The sequence below is a fragment of the Microtus oregoni genome, unplaced genomic scaffold, assembly GCF_018167655.1.
Source record: "Microtus oregoni isolate MIOR12 unplaced genomic scaffold, Mior012 000007F_ref0000211, whole genome shotgun sequence".
In the NCBI taxonomy this organism is placed as follows: domain Eukaryota; kingdom Metazoa; phylum Chordata; class Mammalia; order Rodentia; family Cricetidae; genus Microtus; species Microtus oregoni.
This window is the reverse complement of record NW_024543066.1, coordinates 58,376,872-58,398,099: the sequence shown is the minus strand read 5'-3', so window position 1 is coordinate 58,398,099 and position 21,228 is coordinate 58,376,872. Positions and strand designations below refer to the sequence as shown.

Genomic DNA, 21,228 nt, shown 5'->3' with positions numbered 1-21,228 from the left:
GATGGTTGAAGGGGAGGGGAGAGGAAGGAAGTGGAGCAGAGAAAAATGTAGAGCTCAATAAAATCAATAAAAAAAATCAGGGAAAAAAAATCAGGGAGAGCTGGGCAGTGGTGGCACACGCTTTTAATCCCAGCACTTAGGAGGCAGAGGCAGGTGAATCTCTGTGAGTTCAAGGCCAGCCTACGATACAGAGCTAGTTCTAGGATAGCCAGGGCTGTTACACAGAGAAACTCTGTCTAGAAAAACAAAACAAAAAAGCAAAATAAAATTCAGGCAGAACATGCCTAACTTCTTTTATTCAGTACTCTGTAAGTGCAAGGGATGGTCAGTAACAAGAGCATTGCTGCAGACCCTCTGTGATTTTAACAGTTCATATAGTTGTTGTTGTCTTTTTTAATAGGATGTAACATAATTTACTTACTTAAGTCTCCAAGGAAGACATTCTGTTTGTTTATACTTTGTTCCTATTTTAACCACTACTATAATGAAATTTCTTATAAATATATAATCTTTGAATATTTGTGCAAGCTATTCTCAATATATTTTTCTAGGTATATTATTTATACTTAAAATATTAAAATTTGGGGTAAGAGTTATGGCTTCATAGTAGAATGCTTGCCTAGCATGCACAAAGCCTTAAATTCAAGCCCCAGCACCACAAAGCCAAATCCTTTTTCCCAATTATGAGGTATTTATTCATTGTATATACCTGAAAGAAACACTGCATATTTATTTTTCTGTTCTCTACAACAAAATTATGAAATAATGATGTAAAATACTTTTAAAATTAAAACACAACCAGATTAGAAATAAAACACAGACAACTAAATCTTTACACAGCTGTCTATAAGAACATAGGTGGTGAGCCGGGAGGTGCTGGCACACGCCTTTAAAGCCAGCACTCAGGAGGCAGAGGCAAGCAGATCTCTGAGTTCGAGGCCAGCCTGGTCTACAAGAGCTAGTTCCAGGACAGGCCCCAAAGCTACAGAGAAACCCTGCCTGCTGCCTGGAAAAACAAAAACAAAAACAGAAAAAAAGGACATAGGTGTGGTGTTGCTGGGCATGCGGAAGTGTATGCCTTTAATTTCAGCATTAGGGAGGCAAAGGCAGGAGGCCCTGTGAGTTTGAGGTCAGTCTGGTCTTCATGGAGAGTTTGAGTACTACCTGGGCTACACAGAGAGACCCTGTCTCAAAAAACAAAACAAAACTTGGCAGTTTAAGCCTATGGTAAATATTTCAGGGGATGTTCGCAAAATATAGGCCACAGAGCAAGTGTTGGGAAGCATGAGAAAGCAAATCTGCCTATAACTATACAGACAGGCCATTCAGCCACATACCCACAGATAAACTCAACTATTGCAAAAAGAAAAAAATTCCCTGAAACATCTGTTCAGTTGGCTTCTACACCATATTAATCCACTGTGTGGGTACCGAGCTCAGGTGTTTCAGCATGACTAATAGAGAGGAGAGCAAAACAAGGGTGGCTGGTACTTAGAATGTAGGCACTCAAGTGTATCCTGGCCGACCTGCCCAGCTCCTTAGTGCTATGTTGAAAACCAACATTTTTTTTTGATACTGTCAGAATATCTTCTGAAAATTTTGTTCCTGTATGCATTCTCTGAAGAAGGTTTAAGAGCACATATTTTCTCAATTATGGGTTCACAAGTTTTGCTAATCTGGTAAATAAAAAGCAGCATTTCTAGTTCATTTCTTTAATTATGAGTAAGTTATATTTACTACAGATGTTTCTATCACTAGAGAAATACATTTTAAAAAAAGATTTATTTATTTTATGTATGAGTGCTCTATCGACTTTAGGCCAGAAGTGGGCATCAGATCCCACTATAGATGGTTGTGAGCCATCATGTGGTTGCTGGGAATTGAACTCAGGACCTCTAGAAGAGCAGCCAATGCTCTTAATTGCTGAGCCATCTCTCCAGCCCCAAGAAATCCATTTTAAATCTGACTTTTGCCAGAGATCCATCTGCCTCTGCCTCCCAGATGCTGGGATTAAAGGGGTGTGCCATTACTACCTGGCAACATTTTTGTTTTCCAATATTCATTTTATTTTTATTCATTTTGTGTGTGTCTGCCTGTCTGTCTTTGTCTATATGCTTGGGAAGGCTATGCCCTGGACATGGAGTTACAGGCAATTCTGTTACCTGACATAATTAGTGCTGGGAACCAAACTTTTCCTCTGTAAGAGCAGCAAATGTTCTTAACCTTTGAATCAGATGCCCAATCCCCAATGTTTCTTTTTCAAATACTCATATTAAACGCAAGTTTTCTAATTTCAAAGACTCTGTAACAATATAGGTGCCAAAATATTTATTAAGTGGAAACTAATTTTTGAAATATAAAACTAAAATAAGATATACTGAAAGTAGTACCTTCATCATAGTAAAAAAGTTTCATGGTCAAACAAACATCATTAGGTAAAGGTTCTAGATTTTGCATTAGGACATAAATCTTCCGAATTAGGAGAATACTTGCTTTCTTGGTTTCAGCAGATGTTGTACTAGATTTATTGTTTTGATTTTTGCTAGAAAAGAATCAGAAGTCAATTCTAGTATTATTTCACATTTTAACAACTTAAGATAACTAGTTTGAAAATTAACACAAAATATTTTAATGTCACTATTATAAAAATTTAGTATGACTATTAGCATCATTATGAGCTAAATATAAATTTTATACAAGTAAAACAAATACGCTTTTTATTCACAGTGTTTAAAAGAAATGAATGATAGATTTTATTTCTAACCACTCAACTCCCTTTCTTGTAATTAAAATAGTATACAATTAGAACATAATCTTGTCTTGTGCATTCTAAGTTCTGATCCATTTTGAGAGCTTGTTTAGCAGTTCTAGCAGAAAAATCACAAACCCTGAATGAAGAACAATCCTTCACTATCAGAGAAGGTCATCCTCTTTGACCGAGTGTGAAGCATTGGGAAGGAATCACCCGCACAGGTGATAAAGGAAGGAAGCACCAAGCTAGGCAGCCAGAACAGTCAAATTAATCCTGGGTACCAACTAATGGTTGACAGATGTCACAGCCACATTGATCGCACATTCCACTACTCCATTTTGTAAAGCCAAATTGCTGATTGGGAATTTGAAAAGTTTCAGAAATAACCTTGGAGTCAGCTAAATAGTGACAACTGATAACATAAAAATAAAACTAAAGAGCAATACCTTATAAAGTCCATGATTGGTCCATTTTTGGTGTATTTGAACTTAAACTGGTAACATTCTGAAATTGTCTTAAATAGAAAACATTGCAGTTACATAACTGATGCAGAGTTCTGCCTGCCATAGGACTTTAAACATGCAGTCACTAGTTTTCCCTAATGTGTTAATTCCTATTGGTCTTTTAAGTTCTCACAGTTGATGCTAATAGTCTGGGATTTGGTAGTTCACTTTTGGAGAGAGAGAGTCCCCAACTCACTACAATACCTGTTATAGATACTAAGTGGTAGGAATGCTTCACTAGGCAAGTTGGGAAGGAACCACACCTCAGCAGAGTGGGTGAGGGCTGTGGTTTGAATTGTTTGGAAAGTTTATGTATTGAAAACTTAAGTCCCTATTGCAACAATTTGAGGAATGGGATTTTTTTTTTTCTAGAGCCAAAAAATGATGACTGTTTTAACTGCAGTCACATTTTTTTTTTCTTTTTGTTTTTCGAGACAGGTTTTCTCTGTAGCTTTAGAGCCTGTCCTGGAACTAGCTCTTGTAGACCAGGCTGGCCTCGAACTCACAGAGATCTGCCTGCCTCTGCCTCTCGAGTGCTGGGATTAAAGGCATGGGCCACCACTGCCCAACGAAGTCACAGTTCTTGACACGATTTTGCGCAGTATCTAGGATGCTTATTTTATCATTAAAAGCAGTTGAAGCCAATCTGATCAACTACTGTTAAACAAAAGCACAAAGACTGCACTGGGCAGACACCCATCAAATTTACAGCATTTTTGTTATTGATGTAAAAGACCCCACTAGACAGGGCAATCAAATACCAAAGTTTCTGTTTTGAGTTGATACAGCTAGATTATAGTTGACTATCTAGAGGAAAGGAATGTGATCTTAAAAATATAGTTAGGTTAAGGCAGTGGTTTTCAATCTTTCTAATGCTGGACACTTTAATACAATTCCTTATGTTTTGGTGATCCCTCAACTACAAATGATTTTTATTGCTGTAACTGTAATTTTACTTATGTTATAAATCATGATGTAAATATCTGTTTTTTACAATGGTGTTAGGCAACCCCTAAGAAAGGGTAATTCAACCCTCAAAAGGATCTTGACCCACAAGTTGAAAACCACAATAAAAAGAAAATAATACAAATAAACCCCCCAAAAACCGAGTAATCCCAGAGGGTAGAGGCAATAGTATCACAGTGATTTCATGGGCAGCGTGGACTTCATACTGGGTTTAGGCCAGTCTGCACTATGGAAGACGTCTCTGTCTTTAATAAAGATGGGAGGGAAGAGTGGCACAGGCATTTAATCCCAGCACTTGGGAGGCAGAGGCAGATGGTTCTCCAGGAGTTCAAGGCCAGTCTGGTCCACACAGCTGGTTCCAGGACAGCCAGGGTTACACAGAGAAACCCTGGTTCGAAAAAAAAAAACAAAAGATGGGGAAGGTGCTGAGGTTGGAGTTCATTGATAGAGGGCTTGCTATGATACAGGAAATCTGGCTTGGTAGCACAAATCTGTAAATCCCAGCACTCAGGAGGTGTGAGGAACAGAAGTTCAAGGTCATCTTCAGCTACGAAGCAAGTTTGGGGCCATCCTAGATTACACAGGGAGACCTTGTCTCAACAGTAAAGAATATTGTATGGAGTCAGAAGTCATGCAACATAGGTTATTTTTCAGTTTATTAGGCTCATGGGCTAAAATCAGTTACAAACATCTCTCGTAGTGAATATATTTCTCTCTTAAAATATAACAACACAAACCATGCCTCACCTCAGAAGTTTCTACAAGGTTCAAACATGAAAAAAAATATGGAAGTATATTGATTAAAATACAAAAGCGTGCCAGGCAGTTGTGGTGCACACCTTTAATCCCAGCACTTGGAAGGCAGAGGCAAGAGAGATCCTCTTTTTTGTTCTGTGAGTTCAAGGACAATCTACAGGTCTACAGAGTGAGTTTCAGGACAGCCAGAGCTACACAAAGAAACTGTCTCAAGGCAATATTACCAAAAGCAACCTACAGATTCAACGCAATGCCCATCAAAATCCCAGAAAAAATTCTTTAAAAACCTCGAAAGAACGGTACTCAACTTCATATGGAAAAGCAAAAAACCCAGGATAGCCAAAACAATCCTGGGCAATAAAAGAACTTCTGGAGGCATCACAATCCCTGACTTCAAACTCTACTACAGAGCTACAGTACTGAAAACAGCCTGGTATTGACATAAGAACAGACAGGAGGACCAAAGGAACTGAATAAAAGACCCAGATATCAATTCACACATGTTCGAACACCTGATTTTTGACAAAGAAACAAAAAATATAAAATGGAAAAAAGAAAGCATATTTAACAAGCTGGCATAACTGTATGTCAACATGTAGAAGAATGAAAATAGATCCATATCTATCACCATGCACAAAACTCAACTCCAAATGGATCAAAGACCTCAACATAAAGCCAGCCACACTGAACCTTATAGAAGAGAAATTGGAAGTACACTTGAACGCATTGGCACAGGGAACCACTTCCTAAATATAACCCCAGTGCACAGATACTGAGAGAAACAATTAATAAATGGGACCTCCTGAAACTGAAAAGCAAAGGACACAGTCAACCAGACAAAATGACAGCCTACAGAATGGGAAAAGATCTTCACTAACCCCACATCAGACAGAGGTCTGATCTCCAAAATATACAAAGAACTCAAGATATTGGACACCAAAAGATCACATAATCCAATAAAAAAAATGGAGTGCGGACCTAAACAGAGAACTCTGAACAGAGGAATCTAAAATGACTAAAAGACACTTAAGGAAATGTTCAACATCCTTAGTCATCAGTGAAATGCAAATCAAGGCAACTCTGAGATTCTATCCTACACCTGTAAGAATGGCCAAGATCAAAAACACTGATGACAGCTTATGCTGGAGAAGTTGTGGAGAAAAGTTGGTACAACCCCTTTGGATGTCAGCGTGGTGATTTCTCAGAAAATTAGGAAACAACCTTCCTCAAGACCCAGTAATACCACTTTTGGGTATATCCAAAGGATGCTCAATCGTACCACAAGGACATGTGCTCAACTATGTTCATAGCTTTGTTTGTCATAGCCAGAACCTGGAAACAATCTAGATGCCCCTCGACTGAAGAATGGATAAGGAAAATGTGGTACATTTACACAATGGAGTATTACACAGCAGAAAAAAAAACCCAACGTCTTGAATTTTGCAGGCAAATGGATGGAGCTAGAAAACATTATTTTGAGTGAGGTAACCCAGGTACAGAAAGACAATTATCACAAGTACTCATGCATAGGTGGTTTTTAAACATAAAACAAAGAAAGCCAGCCTACAAACCACAATCACAGAGAACTAAGACAACAACAATGTAGACACTAAGGAGACTTACATAGATCTATTCTACATGGGAAGTAGAAAGTAGAAAAAGATAAGATTTCCTGAGTAAATTGGGAGTATGGGGGCCTTGGGGGAGGGCTGAACGGGGGAGGGGAGAGGCAGGGAGGGGAGCAGAGAAAAATGTAAAGCTCAATAAATATCAATAAAAAAGTGTCTAAGAGCAAAAAAAAAAAAGAAACTGTCTCAAAAAAAGGAAGAAAGAAAGAAAAACAAACAAAACCAAGAATCATTAATTATAAAAAGGATTTGTGGTTGGATATTAGAAACATTACATTTCTAAAACTTCTAACTCAAGCATACTTACCTGAGGATTTTCTGGATTGGTGTATACCTATGTAAAAATGCATTATAATTAAGTGAGGCTAAGCATTCAGAAAGAACAAAATTGGACATTAAAGTCTTGAGTTGTTAAAAAAAAAACCAAAAAAACAGAATGACCCTTCTAATAAGAAGTTTACTTCTAGCCAGGTAGTGGTGGCACACACCTTTAATCCCAGCACTGAGGAGGCAGAGGCAGGTGGATCTCTATGAGTTCGAGGCCAGCCTGGTCTACAGAGTGAGTTCCAGGACAACCAAGGCTACACAGAGAAAATCTGTCTTGAAAAACCAAAATAATAATAATAATAATAACAATAAAATAAAATAAAAAATTACTTCTTTTTCTCTAGGACTGAAGAGATGGCTCAGTGGTTAGGAACACTGGCTGTTCTTTCAGAGGATCCAGGTTCAATTCCCAGCACTTACACGGCAGCTTACAACTATCTGTAGATCTAGTTCTAGGGGATCTGACACCTTCACACAGACATACATGTAGGCAAAATACCAATGCACATAAAAATAAATCCTAAAAAAGTGAACTTCTTTTTTCCCACTGGGTTTGTCATCTGATTAAATAAAATGAAATAATTTGACAGTTTCAGTATCACTAAGTAAAGGAAAAATTTGACAGTGTTAAAATACACAATTTAAAAGCACTTACAGCTAGAATGATCATCCGTAGCTGAAATACAAGAAAACAAATTAATTAATTGTATTCTGTAAAATGGATTTTTATGATGGATATAAAAATTCTTTGTACTTGCTCAGGGTAGAGCAAGTACATAGCTCAGCAGTAGAGCACACACTTAGTACATGTGAGACCCTGAGCTCAATCTTTAGTGTTCCCCCAACCCAAGGAGGAACTTTTGTTCTATCTCAACATTTCTTTCTTCTCTGTGTGTGTGTGTCTGTAGGGGGTAGGTTGTGGCGCTTTTTGAGACAGAGTCTCACTAAGTAGCCTTGACTGTCCTGGAACTTATTATATAAACCAGGCTGGCCTTGAACTCATTGAGATCCACCAGCCTCTGCCTCCCCAGTGCTGGGATTAAAGGCGTGTGCCACCACTGCCTGGCTTCAACATTTATTTCTAAAAACAAGTAACCATTGTGGAAGATACACTTCAAATCATGCCTATTTTCCCAAATAATTTCTTTGGCTTTCTGATGGCTAAGATTCATGTCAGTATTTTATTTCACTGACTTAATCAAATAGAACATTATTGCTAGTTAGAAGGTGTGCTGGCACACACTTTAATCCCAGCACTCAAGAGACAGAAGATGGCAGAACACTCAGTTTGAGACCAACCTGGTGTCTATAGTGAGTTCCAGGCTGTCAGAGCTACAAAGTGAAACCCTGACTCAAAAAAGAAATAATTAGGGGGTTGGAGAGATGCTTCAGTGGTTAAGAGCACTGGCTGCTCTTCCAGAGGTCCTGAGTTCAATTCCCACCAACCATATGGTGGCTCACAACCATGGCATGTGGGCATACATGGAAGCAGAATGTTGCATACATAATAAATAAATCTTTTAAAAAAGAAATAATTAAAGTTGTTCTAATTCCCTATAGCTTCTCTAAAAATTATAATGGCATTTCATACTATTGAAAAGAATTTATTTCTTTTTGTTGTTTTTGAGGCAGGGTCTCTCTATGTAGCCTTGGCTGTCTTGGAACTCTCTATGTAGACCAGACTGATCTCGAACTCACAGAGGTTTGCTTGTCTCTGCCCCCCCAAATGAAGGGATTAAAGGCCTGTGCCACCATTGCCCAGCAATATTTCTTAATTAAAATCTAAAAATAAGTTTCCTTGGGTTGAGGCTGTATATCAGTGGCAGAGTACTTATCTAATATGTCTAAGGCTCTGAATTCAGTTCTAAGCACAGGAAAAATAAATGTTCCCATGTAATTCAAGTTAAGTTGGCACAAATTCTGAAATAGTTAAATTTACATTTCAGGCTTTGAGTCAGGGTCTCACTCTGTGCCAGAGTTAGCCTGAACTCATTATATAGCCCAGGCTGGACATGAACTAATGGTGTATGTGAAAATAGTGAAATTTATGGATTTTTTTTAAAGACAGGTTTTCTCTGTGTAGCCCTGGCTGTCCTGGAACTCATTCTCTACACCAGGCTGGTCCCAGACTTAGAGATCTGCCTGCCTCTGCATCCCTGGTGCTGTACTACCACTGCCCCACAATGAAATTTTAATTAAGATTTTACAATAGACTACAAGCCTTTTTACATAGTATCATTTCAAGTAATATGTACAGAGAAGTTTAGTTCTAGCAGAATTTTGGAGGTGAATTTTTATCCCTAGTCCCTAGCTTTTCCATTAAGACAATAAATGTGAAACACCATATACATTCTGGCACATAGGAATGTTGGTAAGCTAGCAATGGTTAGCAAAACATTCGGTAAAAGAAGTAAATACTGCTGTATCCCATACTGGCAATAATTACATGATAGAAAACAGCCTTGAATTCCTGATCCTCTTGTCTCTGCCTTCCATGTTCTAGGTTTGTAGGCATGTACCATTATGGTTAGCAATAAGTAATAATTATTATCATTATCAAGTGCAAGAGGGTCTCACAGTGTATCCCTGTCAGGCCTTGAACTCACAGACATCTGCCTAATACTGCCTCTAGAGTGCTAGGATTAAGAGTGTACAAAAATATTTCTTTTCTTCTTTCTTCCTTTTTTCTTTTCTGTCTCAAAAATTAAAACCAGAACAAATTATTAAAATACTAGTATAAGCCGGGCGGTGGTGGCGCACGCCTTTAATCCCAGCACTCGGGAGGCAGAGGCAGGCGGATCTCTGTGAGTTCGAGACCAGCCTGGTCTACAAGAGCTAGTTCCAGGACAGGCTCCAAAACCACAGAGAAACCCTGTCTCGAAAAACCAAAAAAAAAAAAAAATACTAGTATAAGCATGGATATAGAATACATGCAAAACTAATACAATATTTTAAAACAGTCCATTTTTGTAAGCTAATATGTGCTATTAATGCTAATAAATGAGTGTTAATTTGTTAAACCTAGCTTGGAAAAAATTGTTTAGTATTCATTGCATTAGTTTAAATGAATTAAAGACTGGATTTTAAAATATTCAAATGCATCCAGGTATGGTGACCCATGTCTTTAATATTAGCAGTCAAGGAGGCAAAGGGAGATTGAATTCTTGTGAGTTCAAGGCCAGTCTGGCGTACATAGCAAGTTCCAAGCCAGTCAGAACTATGTAGTGAGATCTTGTCTCAAAAATAAAAAAAAACTCAAATGTGGGCCTGGTAAGCTGGTTCAGCAGTTAAGAGCAGTTATGAATGCCTGCTGTTCTCGAGGACCAGAGTTTGGTTCTCAGCAGTCATAATGGGTAGCTCACAGCAAGTATCTCTAGCTCTGTGAGATCTAACACCCCTATCTGGCCTCCATGGGCACCATCAGACATGAGCACACACATATACACATACATACAAATAAAAATAAATCTTTAAATTATTCAAATGCTCAATTTTTTAGTAATTGAGACTGATCTATATCAAGTTAGTTTAAATTACCATCTTACTACTTGACAACTCCTGTTGTAGCTCTAGGGAAGGAAAGAAGAGAGAGCGAAAGACTTACGTATTTCTTCTGTAAAGCATCATAGGATCCTAGCATCCTAAAAAAAAAAGTCGAAGATTTGCTTTTATATTTAATGCATTTTCAGAAAATAATTCTTTTCACAAATCTCTATATTTACCCTTACAAAATAAAACTAATAGTCAAATTAAAGCATCTTTCTTATTAACTAGCTTAAAACTGAACAAAATAAAGGTTATAATAGGGGCTGGCGAGATGGTCTGGTGGCTGACAGTGCTTACTGCCCTTTTGGAGGACCTGGGTTTTAATCCCAGCACCCATAAGGCACTTCACAACTGCCTATAACTACAGTTACATTCTCTTTTGCTCGTCTTGGACTTCTGAACTCACATGGTACACATACATGTATTCACGCACATACACATAAAAGTTTTTTTCCCAGCACTCGGGAGGCAGAGGCAGGCAGATCAGCCTGGTCTAAAGAGTGAGTTCCAGGACAGTCAGGGCTACACAGAGGAAACCCTGTCTTAAAATACAAAACAAAATAAAGAAAAACTGTAACAATGAAACAGAAATATGGAGATGGGAGGACAGAAAGAAAACTATAAAATATCCAGTAGCTATTTGTAGAGCTATAATAGAAAAATGAATCCTATTTACATGGAGCATGAAATAAAAAAATTAATGCCTATATTTAAAGAACTAAAAACATAGTACCCAGAGCTAAAAGGTTAGTCACTAAAATCTGGTTATACACTGAAAAGTATTCAATGTACAAAAAGTAGTCCTCACACCCCCTTCAGCAAAAAATGCCTGGATGGTGGTGGTGCACACCTTTAATCCCAGCACGTGTGAGGCAGAAGCAGGTGGATCTCTGTGGCCAGTCTGGTCTGCAGAGCTAGTTTCAGGACAGATAGGGCTGTTTCACAGAGAAACCCTGTCTCAAAACACCAAGAAAAAAAAAAGTAGTGATTATCTGCCTTTAGGCATTCTTTTACTTACCACTTCACTAACTGTGAAGAACCTGGACAATTTTTATCTTCTTTTAGAATTTTGACACAAAGATCTAAATAAAAATGAAATATAGAAGTACTTATAAATAGTTGATTTAATTATATTTATTAGCATTACATGTGAATGTGTATGGGTACACATGTAGTGATATCATGTTTGTGCTTTAACAAATCTGAAGATCAGAGTGCAGAGGTAAGTCACTAGAGGCCAGGGAGTGGTGGCACACACCTTTAATCCCAGGACTTTGGAGACAGAGGCAGAGGGATCTCTGTTAGTTCAAAGCCATCATGTGCTATACAAAATTGATCCAGTCTGACCAAGTTCACACAAAGGCGATCCCATACCTTTAATCCCAGCACTACGGAGGTGGAGATAGGAGTGATATGGCTGGGCAGAGAGGGGAATATAAGGCGGGAGGAGACAGGAGCTCAGTGCAGTCTGAGTTTTAGTGGAGAAAGACAGAGTCTGGAGATGCAGTCTGAGGACAGGATTGCCCCTTCTGTCTGAGAAGTAAAAGTCTCTCTAGTGTCTGGCCGCACTGCTTCTCTGATCCTTCAGCTTTCACTTCCTGAGAGCTGACTCCAAGTTTTTATTATTAGGAACAGTTAGAATTCATGCTACATACACTTGTTTTAAACACGTATGTGTGGCAGGCAGAAACTTTTTTTTTTTTTGAATTTTCGAGACAAGGTTTCTCCGTAGCTTTTGGTTCCTGTCCTGGAACTAGCTCTTGTAGACCAGGCTGGCCTCGAACTCACAGAGATCCGCCTGCCTCTGCCTCCCGAGTGCTGGGATTAAAGGCGTGCGCCACCAACGCCCAGCTAGGTATATTATTTTTTGAGGCAGGGTCTCACTATGTAGCCCAGGTTGGTCTTGAAATCAACAGTTCCCCTGCCTTAACTTACCCAGTTATTGGGATTACACAAGTGTGTGCCACCCACCTGGTTCAATATATGCATATTATTAGTGGCAACTTTAAAATAATTGGGACTTATTATAAAATGCCATCCTAATGATTAAGAATTTAAGTTGATGGGTCAAACTTTTCCTGTTTCTGTGACTTAGTTGGTAAGAAGTTTGTAAGTGCTTGTCTAACATTCACAAAGTCCTAGGCTGAATCCTGACCTCCAAGTAAACTGGGTGTAGAGGTTCATGCCTACAATTTCTGCCCTCAGAAGAAGGTAGAGGAAGTAGGAACCCAGTCTGAGGCCAGCCTCAGCTATATAACCAGTGTAAGGGCAGCCTTAACTACCTAAGTAAGATTGTCTGAAAAAAAGGTGATGGTGAGAGTCAGAATAAATAGCTCAGTATTAAGAGCACCTCGGTTAGAGTCCCAGCACCCAAGTGGCAGTTCATGGTATCTAGTTCCAGAGGGTCTGATGCCCTTTCTGGTCTCCAAGAGCACCAGGTACACATATGGTACACATATATATATATATGCAGGCAAAACAACCACATAAAAATTTTAGATATATTTTCATATAATCATTTTCCAACAGTCTTAGAATGTTTGCTATGAACTCTTATTCTACTGAAAAAATTATAACTAGGCCAAAAGTTTACTCTCAAATATAAACACTCTGCAGAAACACAAAGGACTGAGCATCACTCTTCGATTCTTTACCTCATAAACAGGGATGACATCCAGTTTATAGACTGTAGTGTGTTTGCTAGTTTTATGTCAAACTTGACACAAGCTAGAGTTATTGAGAGGAGGGAACCTCAACTGAGAAAATGGCACCATAAGATCTGGCTGTAAGACGTTTTCCTAATTAGTAATTGTGGGTGGTGCCGCCCCCTGGGTTGGTGGTCCTGGGTTGTATAGGAAAGTAGTTTGAGCAAGCCATGAGGAGCAAGCCAGTAAGCCCTCCATGTCTCTGCATCAGCTCCTGCCTCCAGGTTCTGGCCTGGCTTGAGTTTTTGTATTTGTTTTCCTTCAGTGATGGACTACAGTATGAAAGTGTAAGCTAAATAAACCCTTTCCTCTCCAACTTGCTTTTGGTCATGGTGTGTCATCATAGCAATAGTAACCCTAAGTAGGACATTTAGTATTTGAATTGACAAGATATTATGCATAACATGGTGGTTGGTATATTGTCCAGCATGTAGTTAGTGCGTAATTTTATGCACATACCATCTATGTGCCAGGAAAGAAATTACTGTAGTATAAACTGAATGTGTTATGCTTCTTTTGGAAAAGAAATTTTTGTTGTCATTGTTTTATTTTGTATCTCTGGCTATTCTGAAACTCTCTATGTAAACAGGCTGACTTTCAAACTCAAGAGATTCACCTACCTCAGCCTCCCAAGTACTGAGACTAAGGACATGAGCCACCACACTCAGCTTATGAGTTTCATTTTTTTTTTTGACGTAGGATTTCAAGTATCTCAGGGCAGGCTTGCAACTTGCTATGAAGCTGAGGATGAACTTGAACTCTTGATTCTTCGGACCCTACCTTCCAAATGCTGGAACAATAGATGTGTGGCACCACACCTGGCTATATTTTGCTTCTTTAAAATTGCATAAATTCTATATGGTGCTACTATAAAAGTTTTAAGTAACAGGGTTTTTAGATCTGTTTGAATTATTAAAGGTCTAATGTCAGGTGAAGTTATACTTGCAAAATTGAGGGGGGAATTACAATTAAGTGGCTTCAAAAAGTATTTAACATCCCTAAAAAAAACATTTGAAGGCTAGAGACATAGCCCAATGTTTGTTTGTTTTTTCGAGACAGGGTTTCTCCGTGTAGTAGTCCTGGCTGTCCTGGAACTAGGTCTTGTAGACCAGGCTGGCCTCGAACTCACAGAGATCCACCTGCCTCTGCCTCCCGAGTGCTGGGATTAAAGGCATGCACCACCACTGCCCAGCCACAACAATGAAATATTTTTCAGCAGTGAAAAGTAATCAATTATTAATCCATGGTTACAGCGTTATGGTGATTTAAATGAGTCAGTCAGAAAGAACATACTGCACGATTCCCCTTATGAAAATATTCAGAATAGGTACCAAACTGAAGCTGAAACTAGTTGTCTATAACTAGGAAGATTGAGAGGAGAACGATTTATTGTGGATGTATTTCTTTTGGGCAGTGGTGAAATGCTCTAAAATTATGGTGGTAATTGCATACTGCTGTGAACACTTAACTATTGAAATAAACACGTTGGTGAATTATCAGGTTATGTGAATTACATCAATAAAATTACTATCAAAATCACATTCTCTAAGTAAAAAACCAAGAAGTTCTTAAATATAATAATAATATAAATATAATAAATATAATAATAATTATAAATTACCATCCAGGTATCTTGTCCCATAAGCACGTTCTGGAAATATCCCTCTCAAATAAGTGATGCAGGATACGGAAATGGCTAGGAGCCTCTTCACAAACATCAAAGACTGATGCTCAGTTGCTATCTTACTGGGAAATACCAATGCACTCTAAAATTCAAGGGAAATTAAAGCATCTTGAGTCACATTTGTTGAAAACAAAGCTTCCCTAAGTTTAAAAGCAGAGTGATGGGGAAGCCTTGTTAACCAATTATCTTTAAGAGGTGGGACCAAGTTAGGATGTGGCTTTCTGGGACCTGGAGGAAAAACAGGTCCCAGAAAGTGCCCAGGTGAACTCTCTCTGTGGTTCCCTCGCCACACAGCTGAGCTTGGACTTCTCATTCCAGTTTCGTGAGTTTTCCCCTTATAATAAAAAAAATTAAGTTGTTTATCTTTAAACTAGCCTGGTTATTTCCTGAATCAAGTTAGTTTCTACAGCAGAATCTAGTTGTGTATAAGTACAGCGGTTTCCCAAATAATTCTCCAAGATCATCATCCCCAGAAAGCCGCTGCAGCTTTTAAGATGTGTTCAGGGTAATAGACCAAAAATAAAGCAAAATGCTTAATGGTCTTAAGAATCCTTGAGATTTGATGGGTGTGGTGGCACATGCCTTTAATACCAGCACTTGGGAGGCAGAGGCAGCTAGCCTGTTCTCCACAGAGCAGCCAGGCTGTTATACAGAAAAACCTTGTTTTGAAAAGAATCCTCGAGATTAACTGAAAATGCAAATGTCAGAGTAGATAATATTAATTCTTTAGTCATTGACTAGGATGAACACAGATTAAGAATAATGCAAGATTCTATGCAAACACCATTAATTTCTCTGTCTCTGAGTTACAGACATTTTCCTAGTATGGATTGCTGTAAACAATTTCATAAAAGCAGTGGAATAACATTCATTAATATCTAATATAAACTAAATTTGAATGAGCATGGTGATTTTGCTTTGTTTTCTGAGACAGGGTCTCACTATGTCACCTTGGCTGGCCCTCTATAAAGACCAGGATGACCTCAAACTCAGAGATCCACTTGTCTTTGTCTCCCAAATGCTGAGATCAAAGGCATGTGCCACCATCTTAGCTAGATAAACATTTTAAATTGAGCAAGTATTTTCCTAGTTTCTATAATCAAGCCCACGTAGATAAGACCTTATATATTTAACCCTGTACAAATGAAAAAGAAAATTAATGATTCTAGACCAGTCCAGCTTGTTAGTTTCTGCAGAGTACAAAGTAAACTGGGATGCTTTTCTCTTAAGTTGACAGCACATATAAAATTTTCAAAAATTCTAATTATATATATCTACATACTTATATTTACATTAAAAGATAAATAATAGTGGCATGTTATGCATCAAAAGCAACAAGAGCTTCTTCAGGTTCTGTAGTGATCTGAAGAAAATTGTAGCATGTCCATTAAAAAAAAAGTAAAAAACAAAATTTCAGAAAAATAATAATTAACTGTTGTGATACCTGGCACCATATCTTAAAAAATTATCTCCTCAATCATCATCTGCAAAGAAAACATCCTGAGTAATACATTTAAAAGTAGCTCTAAGCTGGGCGGTGGTGGCGCAGAGCAGAGGCAGGTGGATCTCTGTGAGTTCAAGGCCAGCCTGGTCTACAAGAGCTAGTTCCAGGACAGGCTCCAAAACCACAGAGAAACCCTGTCTCGAAAAACCAAAAAAAGAAAAAAAAATAGTAGCTCTAAAAACAAAGTAGCTCTAGCAAAGCATAGTCACCATAGCTTATATGATCACTGTAAGTGGAGTCTGGCGTATCTATTTTACATCCACAGAGGTATAATACAATACTGGCCCACAGCTAGAGTAATCAGGATACAAATGAAGAGACATTATTTGAGACTTGATTCAATTTTTCTGGCAAAGGGTCCAAAGGGCAGTATGATAAACTCTGTAAAGAAATGCACTTTAGGGGCTGGAGAGAGGGCTCAGCAGTCCGAGCCCTGGCTGTGTTCTAGAGGACTCGGGTTTGATTCCCTGCATCCACAAGGTGGCTAGCAACTGTCTGTAACATTAGTTCCAGGAGATCTGACAGCACTGTATCCACATAGTGCACAGACATATATGCAGACAAACCACACGTATTATTATAAATAGAAAAGAAATGCATTTTGAGCCAGATGTGGTAGCATATGCATTTTTAATCCCAGTTCTCAAGGAGCAGAGACAGGTGGATCACTGTAAGTGGAGTCTGGTTATATTGAGAGTTTCAGGCCAGCCAGGGCTACATAGTGAGATGCTGTCTAAAATGATAATAATAATAATAGTGGGGGATAGAGAGATGGCTCAGCAGTTAAGAACACTAGCCGTTCCTCCACAGGTCCTGAGTTCAATTCCCAGCAATCACATGATGGCTCACAACTATCTATCATGAGATCTGGTGCCCTCTTCTGGCACACAGGCACACATGCAGGCAGAACACTGTATACATAATAAATCTTTAAATAATAATAACAACAACAAAGAGAAATACACTCTCTAAGATTTTCTCTCATTAGTGGCACATTTTTAAGTATTCACTCTCTTCATAAACAGAAGCTAAACAGCATTTTTATGAAAAAAAATCCCCTAAACAAAGCACAAGCACAGCATTCAAACAGATGTTACTTGCACTTTACAGGTGTCAAAGGAGATGCCGCTGAATGGACCGCTTGCCATAACATACCAAATGTCCAAAAAATTCTACATTACTTCTTTCCTTTTTTAAAAAAAGATTTATTAATTATGTATACAGCATCTGCCTGCATGTATTCCTGCATGTATCTCTAAGAATAGTCAGTGCTCTTAACCTCTGAGCCATCTCTCAGCTCACTTCTTCCCTTTTAAGGTGTCCTGGTATCATTAAAGCCTCAAATATCAAATTCTTTTAAACAGAAAAATATTTATGGCTTCAAGAAACAAGAAACTCAGCTAAAGCAGGCCATGGGTGATGCATGCTTTTAATCCCAGCACTCCGGAGGCAGAGGCAGATGGATCGCTGTGAATCTGAGGTCAACCTGGTCTACAGAGCTAGTCCTAGGATAGCTGGGGCTACTCAAAGAAACCCTGTCTTAAAAAAAAAAAAAAAAAAAAAAAAAAAACCAAAACCAAAGCAAAAAACAAAAGAAAAAAGAAGAAAGAAAGTGACTTAGCTAAATTAATACAATTTAAGTCATAAGAAATCATACCATGGAAGTTGTCCTCCGCAACTGCATAGTGGCCATCTTCCAAGAAAATGTTTTCTTCAACCATGTAACACAAATACAAATTTTAATTTCAGCTTTAATTTTTACCTCTAGAACTCTACTACATGAGATTTTTAACTTAATAAATTTCAGAAATTTACTTAAAATAGAATCTTTAAAAATGACAGTGTATAGTCCCAGGATTGTAGTATATTCCTGTAATTCTAACACGTGGGAGGCTGTACAAGTTTATCCTTGGCTAGTTAGCAAGTTGCAGACCAATCAAGGCTACCTGAGACCCTGGGGTTTTTTGGGGGTGGGGGTTTTGCCTGATAATTTAAAAAAATATCAAAAAATATTGTTTTTATTTTTATTTTATTTTATTTTTTTTCGAGACAGGGTTTCTCTGTGGTTTTGGAGCCTGTCCTGGAACTAGCTCTTGTAGACCAGGCTAGTCTTGAACTCACAGAGATCCGCCTGCCTCTGCCTCCCAAGTGCTGGGATTAAAGGCGTGCGCCACCACCGCCCAGCTCAAAAAATATTTTAATCAGGTGATTTGTTTATAAGAGCTCAGTATACACTGTCTACTCTGGAGCTATAAAATGGCAAACAGGGAGGATACAGGATGCCTCTATCCTGATGACCCAAGTTGGGAGGACCAACAAGATAGGGGAAAAGAGATCCCCACAAGTCCTTGGACTTTTACACCACGCTCCATAGCACGACGTATGCCACCCCCCTCATAAAATGTAACATAAACATGTTTAAGGCAACAGAAATATTTTTTTCAGTATTTTTTTTAAATCTTTTTTTTTTTTTGAGATAGACTTTCATGTAGCCCAGGCTGGACTCTTCTAGCTAGCAGAGAAAGATTTAAACAGGGTCTCTCTGTGTAGCTCTGGCTGTCCTGGAACTCTTATGTAGACAGGGCTGGCCTCGAACTCACAGACACACTAGCCTTTGCCTCCCTGGGCTTAACCTTGAGTTTCTGACCCTCCTGCCTTCACCTCCCCAGTGCCGCCATGCATCATTTATTCTAAAATTTTACTTTTATTTATATTTTGAGACACGGTTTCTGGCTAGCCTGCAGCTCGCTGCGGAGACCACAGTGGCCTAAAACCCGCCTGCCCATTAAATTCTTTTAATGGCTGATTCTGAAGTCTCAACTGTCCCAGAAAACAGACTTAAATTTCCTTGCACTCTGGTCCCAGCTCATCTGTTAACACAATTCAACCAGCCGTCGGCACAGAATAAGCGAACGGTCAGCACTATGGCACCGGCCACCGTCGCCCGCGACACGCGCGCACACACAGCCTCCCGACCACAGGGACCCTGGGAGGGCGAGGGGCCGCGGGGAGGAGACGAAGGGGTGGAAAAGCTGAGAGACCCGAGCCCAAAGTAAACATAAGTTACGCAAAGCCTGAGAGACCGGGCGCCGACGACAAGATGAGGCGTGGTGCACGACAGTCGCTTCAGCTTCAACGTGTGGGCTCTGCGCATGCGCCTCAACTGTCTCGGGCACGTGGCGCGCCCTTTGACCTTAGGGCGAGATCGCGCTTCCCGCCAAAAGCTGCGCACGCCTGCCAGGAGCCCTGCGCGAGGCCTGCCGGGAGCTCTGCTCGCGGGCGGCGGCGTGGTCGGTGAAGGTGTAGAGCATTCCCGACATGCGCCTCTCCTCGGGAGGCCACAGTGCCTCCAGACACCATTTGCTCTGGCTTTGGTGGTTTTCTGGCTGTAGATTTTGTTCTAATTTTTAGAATTATTATTGCGTGTGTGCACCCTGGTGTGCACACACGGGCCAGAGGACAATATGCGCACGTGCAGACCGCAGCGCATGCGCGTGGGAATCAAAGGCTAACGTGAAGCCAGTTCTCCCCTTCCAGCGTGTGGAGCCCAGGAATCTAGCTCCGTTGTCAGGCTCGTCAACAGGGCCTTTTCCTGCTGAGCCGTCTCACCCGCCCCAGGACTTTTATTTTTGAGACTTATTCTCCCCGTGTATCCGAAGCAGTTCTCCAATGGTCCTCCCTGTTTTTCCCTCCCCCGTAACTGGATGTCCAGCCCTATGTCACCATCTTACTTTACTTAGATATTTCTTCTAATCTAACTGGGGCAGTGGGTAGCTTTGAAAACAATTTATGTCTCATGTAGAAATAAAATTAAGTTCTATTTTTGGAGTGGCCAGTTCTGGCATTCAGGTTTGTGGGTGGTTGCCAAACTGCTGGTCCTTCTTCAGGCTACCCAGAGGACCCCAGTACTGCTTCCCACGACTGTTTTGAAAACACAGTTCCCAGGCGGTCAAAATGTCTCAGCTGGGTAAAGGCACGTCCTACCAAGCGTGGTGAACTGATATCGATTCCTGGAAGCCACCAAGTGAGAGAAGAGAAAGGATTCTTCACATGTGCCCCTTAGTGTGGGTGCCCACACAGGCAATAAATAAAGATTAGGGAAGACGACACCGTTCTAGAGGGAAAAAGCTGTCTGAGAAGGCTGACGGAACCGATGCGTCTGTGGGTGGGAGGTTCTATATGGAGACTCTGTGGTTCTCACAGTTGGAACGGCATATGCCATGTGTCAGTTGTGGTTTCGTTCTGCAAGAAGCAGGGCAGGCTTCAGTCAGCACGGTCATGGCTTTGTTCGACTTATTTCTCTGTGGATCAGCAATCTTTGTCACGGAGCTCTGAGCTCTTGTTTGGGGATATCAGTACTTATTGACTAGTGTTAACGGCCATCTATAAACAGACCCCAAAGCTTTTACTAGTTTGTGTGTATAAGTGTCTGCATGTATGTATGCGCACCACGTGTGTGACTGGTGCTCTCAGAAATCAGAAGAGGAAACTGGATGCCGTGGAACAAAGATTACAGATGGTTGTGAGTCACTATGTGGGTGTCAAGAAGTGAACCCAAGTCCTCTGTGCCAGTGTCCTCTTGCCCAGTGAACCATCTCTCCCTCTCCAGACCCCAATAGAGCAGTTTTAACCATAGAAGAAGCATTAGGATGACGTGTAGTTGGAGACTGACTGTATGGCAGGCAATGGAAGCTTCTTCCCTTACAGTGTACTCTCTCATAGGCTTTGACATAGTTTCGTCAAGAGGAAATGAACACCACCGATAGGGAAAGGCTGCCCAAAGTTATTAGTGTAGGAGGCATGTAGCTCACAGATAAGCACTAGGGAAAACTGACATATTAAACACACGGGCTGTCT

At 39.8% G+C, this 21,228-nt stretch overlaps 1 protein-coding gene across 1 annotated transcript in view; it reads right to left on the bottom strand.

Moving 5' to 3' along the window:
• The window catches only part of LOC121450808 (HORMA domain-containing protein 1), a 31,238-nt gene extending 13,174 nt beyond the window's left edge, over positions 1 to 18,064 (bottom strand). Inside the window, exons 1-8 of the mRNA XM_041656108.1 lie at positions 18,029 to 18,064; positions 14,805 to 14,949; positions 11,497 to 11,560; positions 10,537 to 10,573; positions 7,588 to 7,608; positions 6,913 to 6,939; positions 3,199 to 3,266; positions 2,391 to 2,542 (exon numbers count right to left, since the gene is read on the bottom strand). Of these exons, the coding sequence (XP_041512042.1) occupies positions 2,391 to 2,542; positions 3,199 to 3,266; positions 6,913 to 6,939; positions 7,588 to 7,608; positions 10,537 to 10,573; positions 11,497 to 11,560; positions 14,805 to 14,949; positions 18,029 to 18,064 (550 nt within the window). The remainder of the gene's footprint in view (positions 1 to 2,390; positions 2,543 to 3,198; positions 3,267 to 6,912; positions 6,940 to 7,587; positions 7,609 to 10,536; positions 10,574 to 11,496; positions 11,561 to 14,804; positions 14,950 to 18,028) is intronic.
• Between the last annotated feature and the right edge of the window lie 3,164 nt (positions 18,065 to 21,228).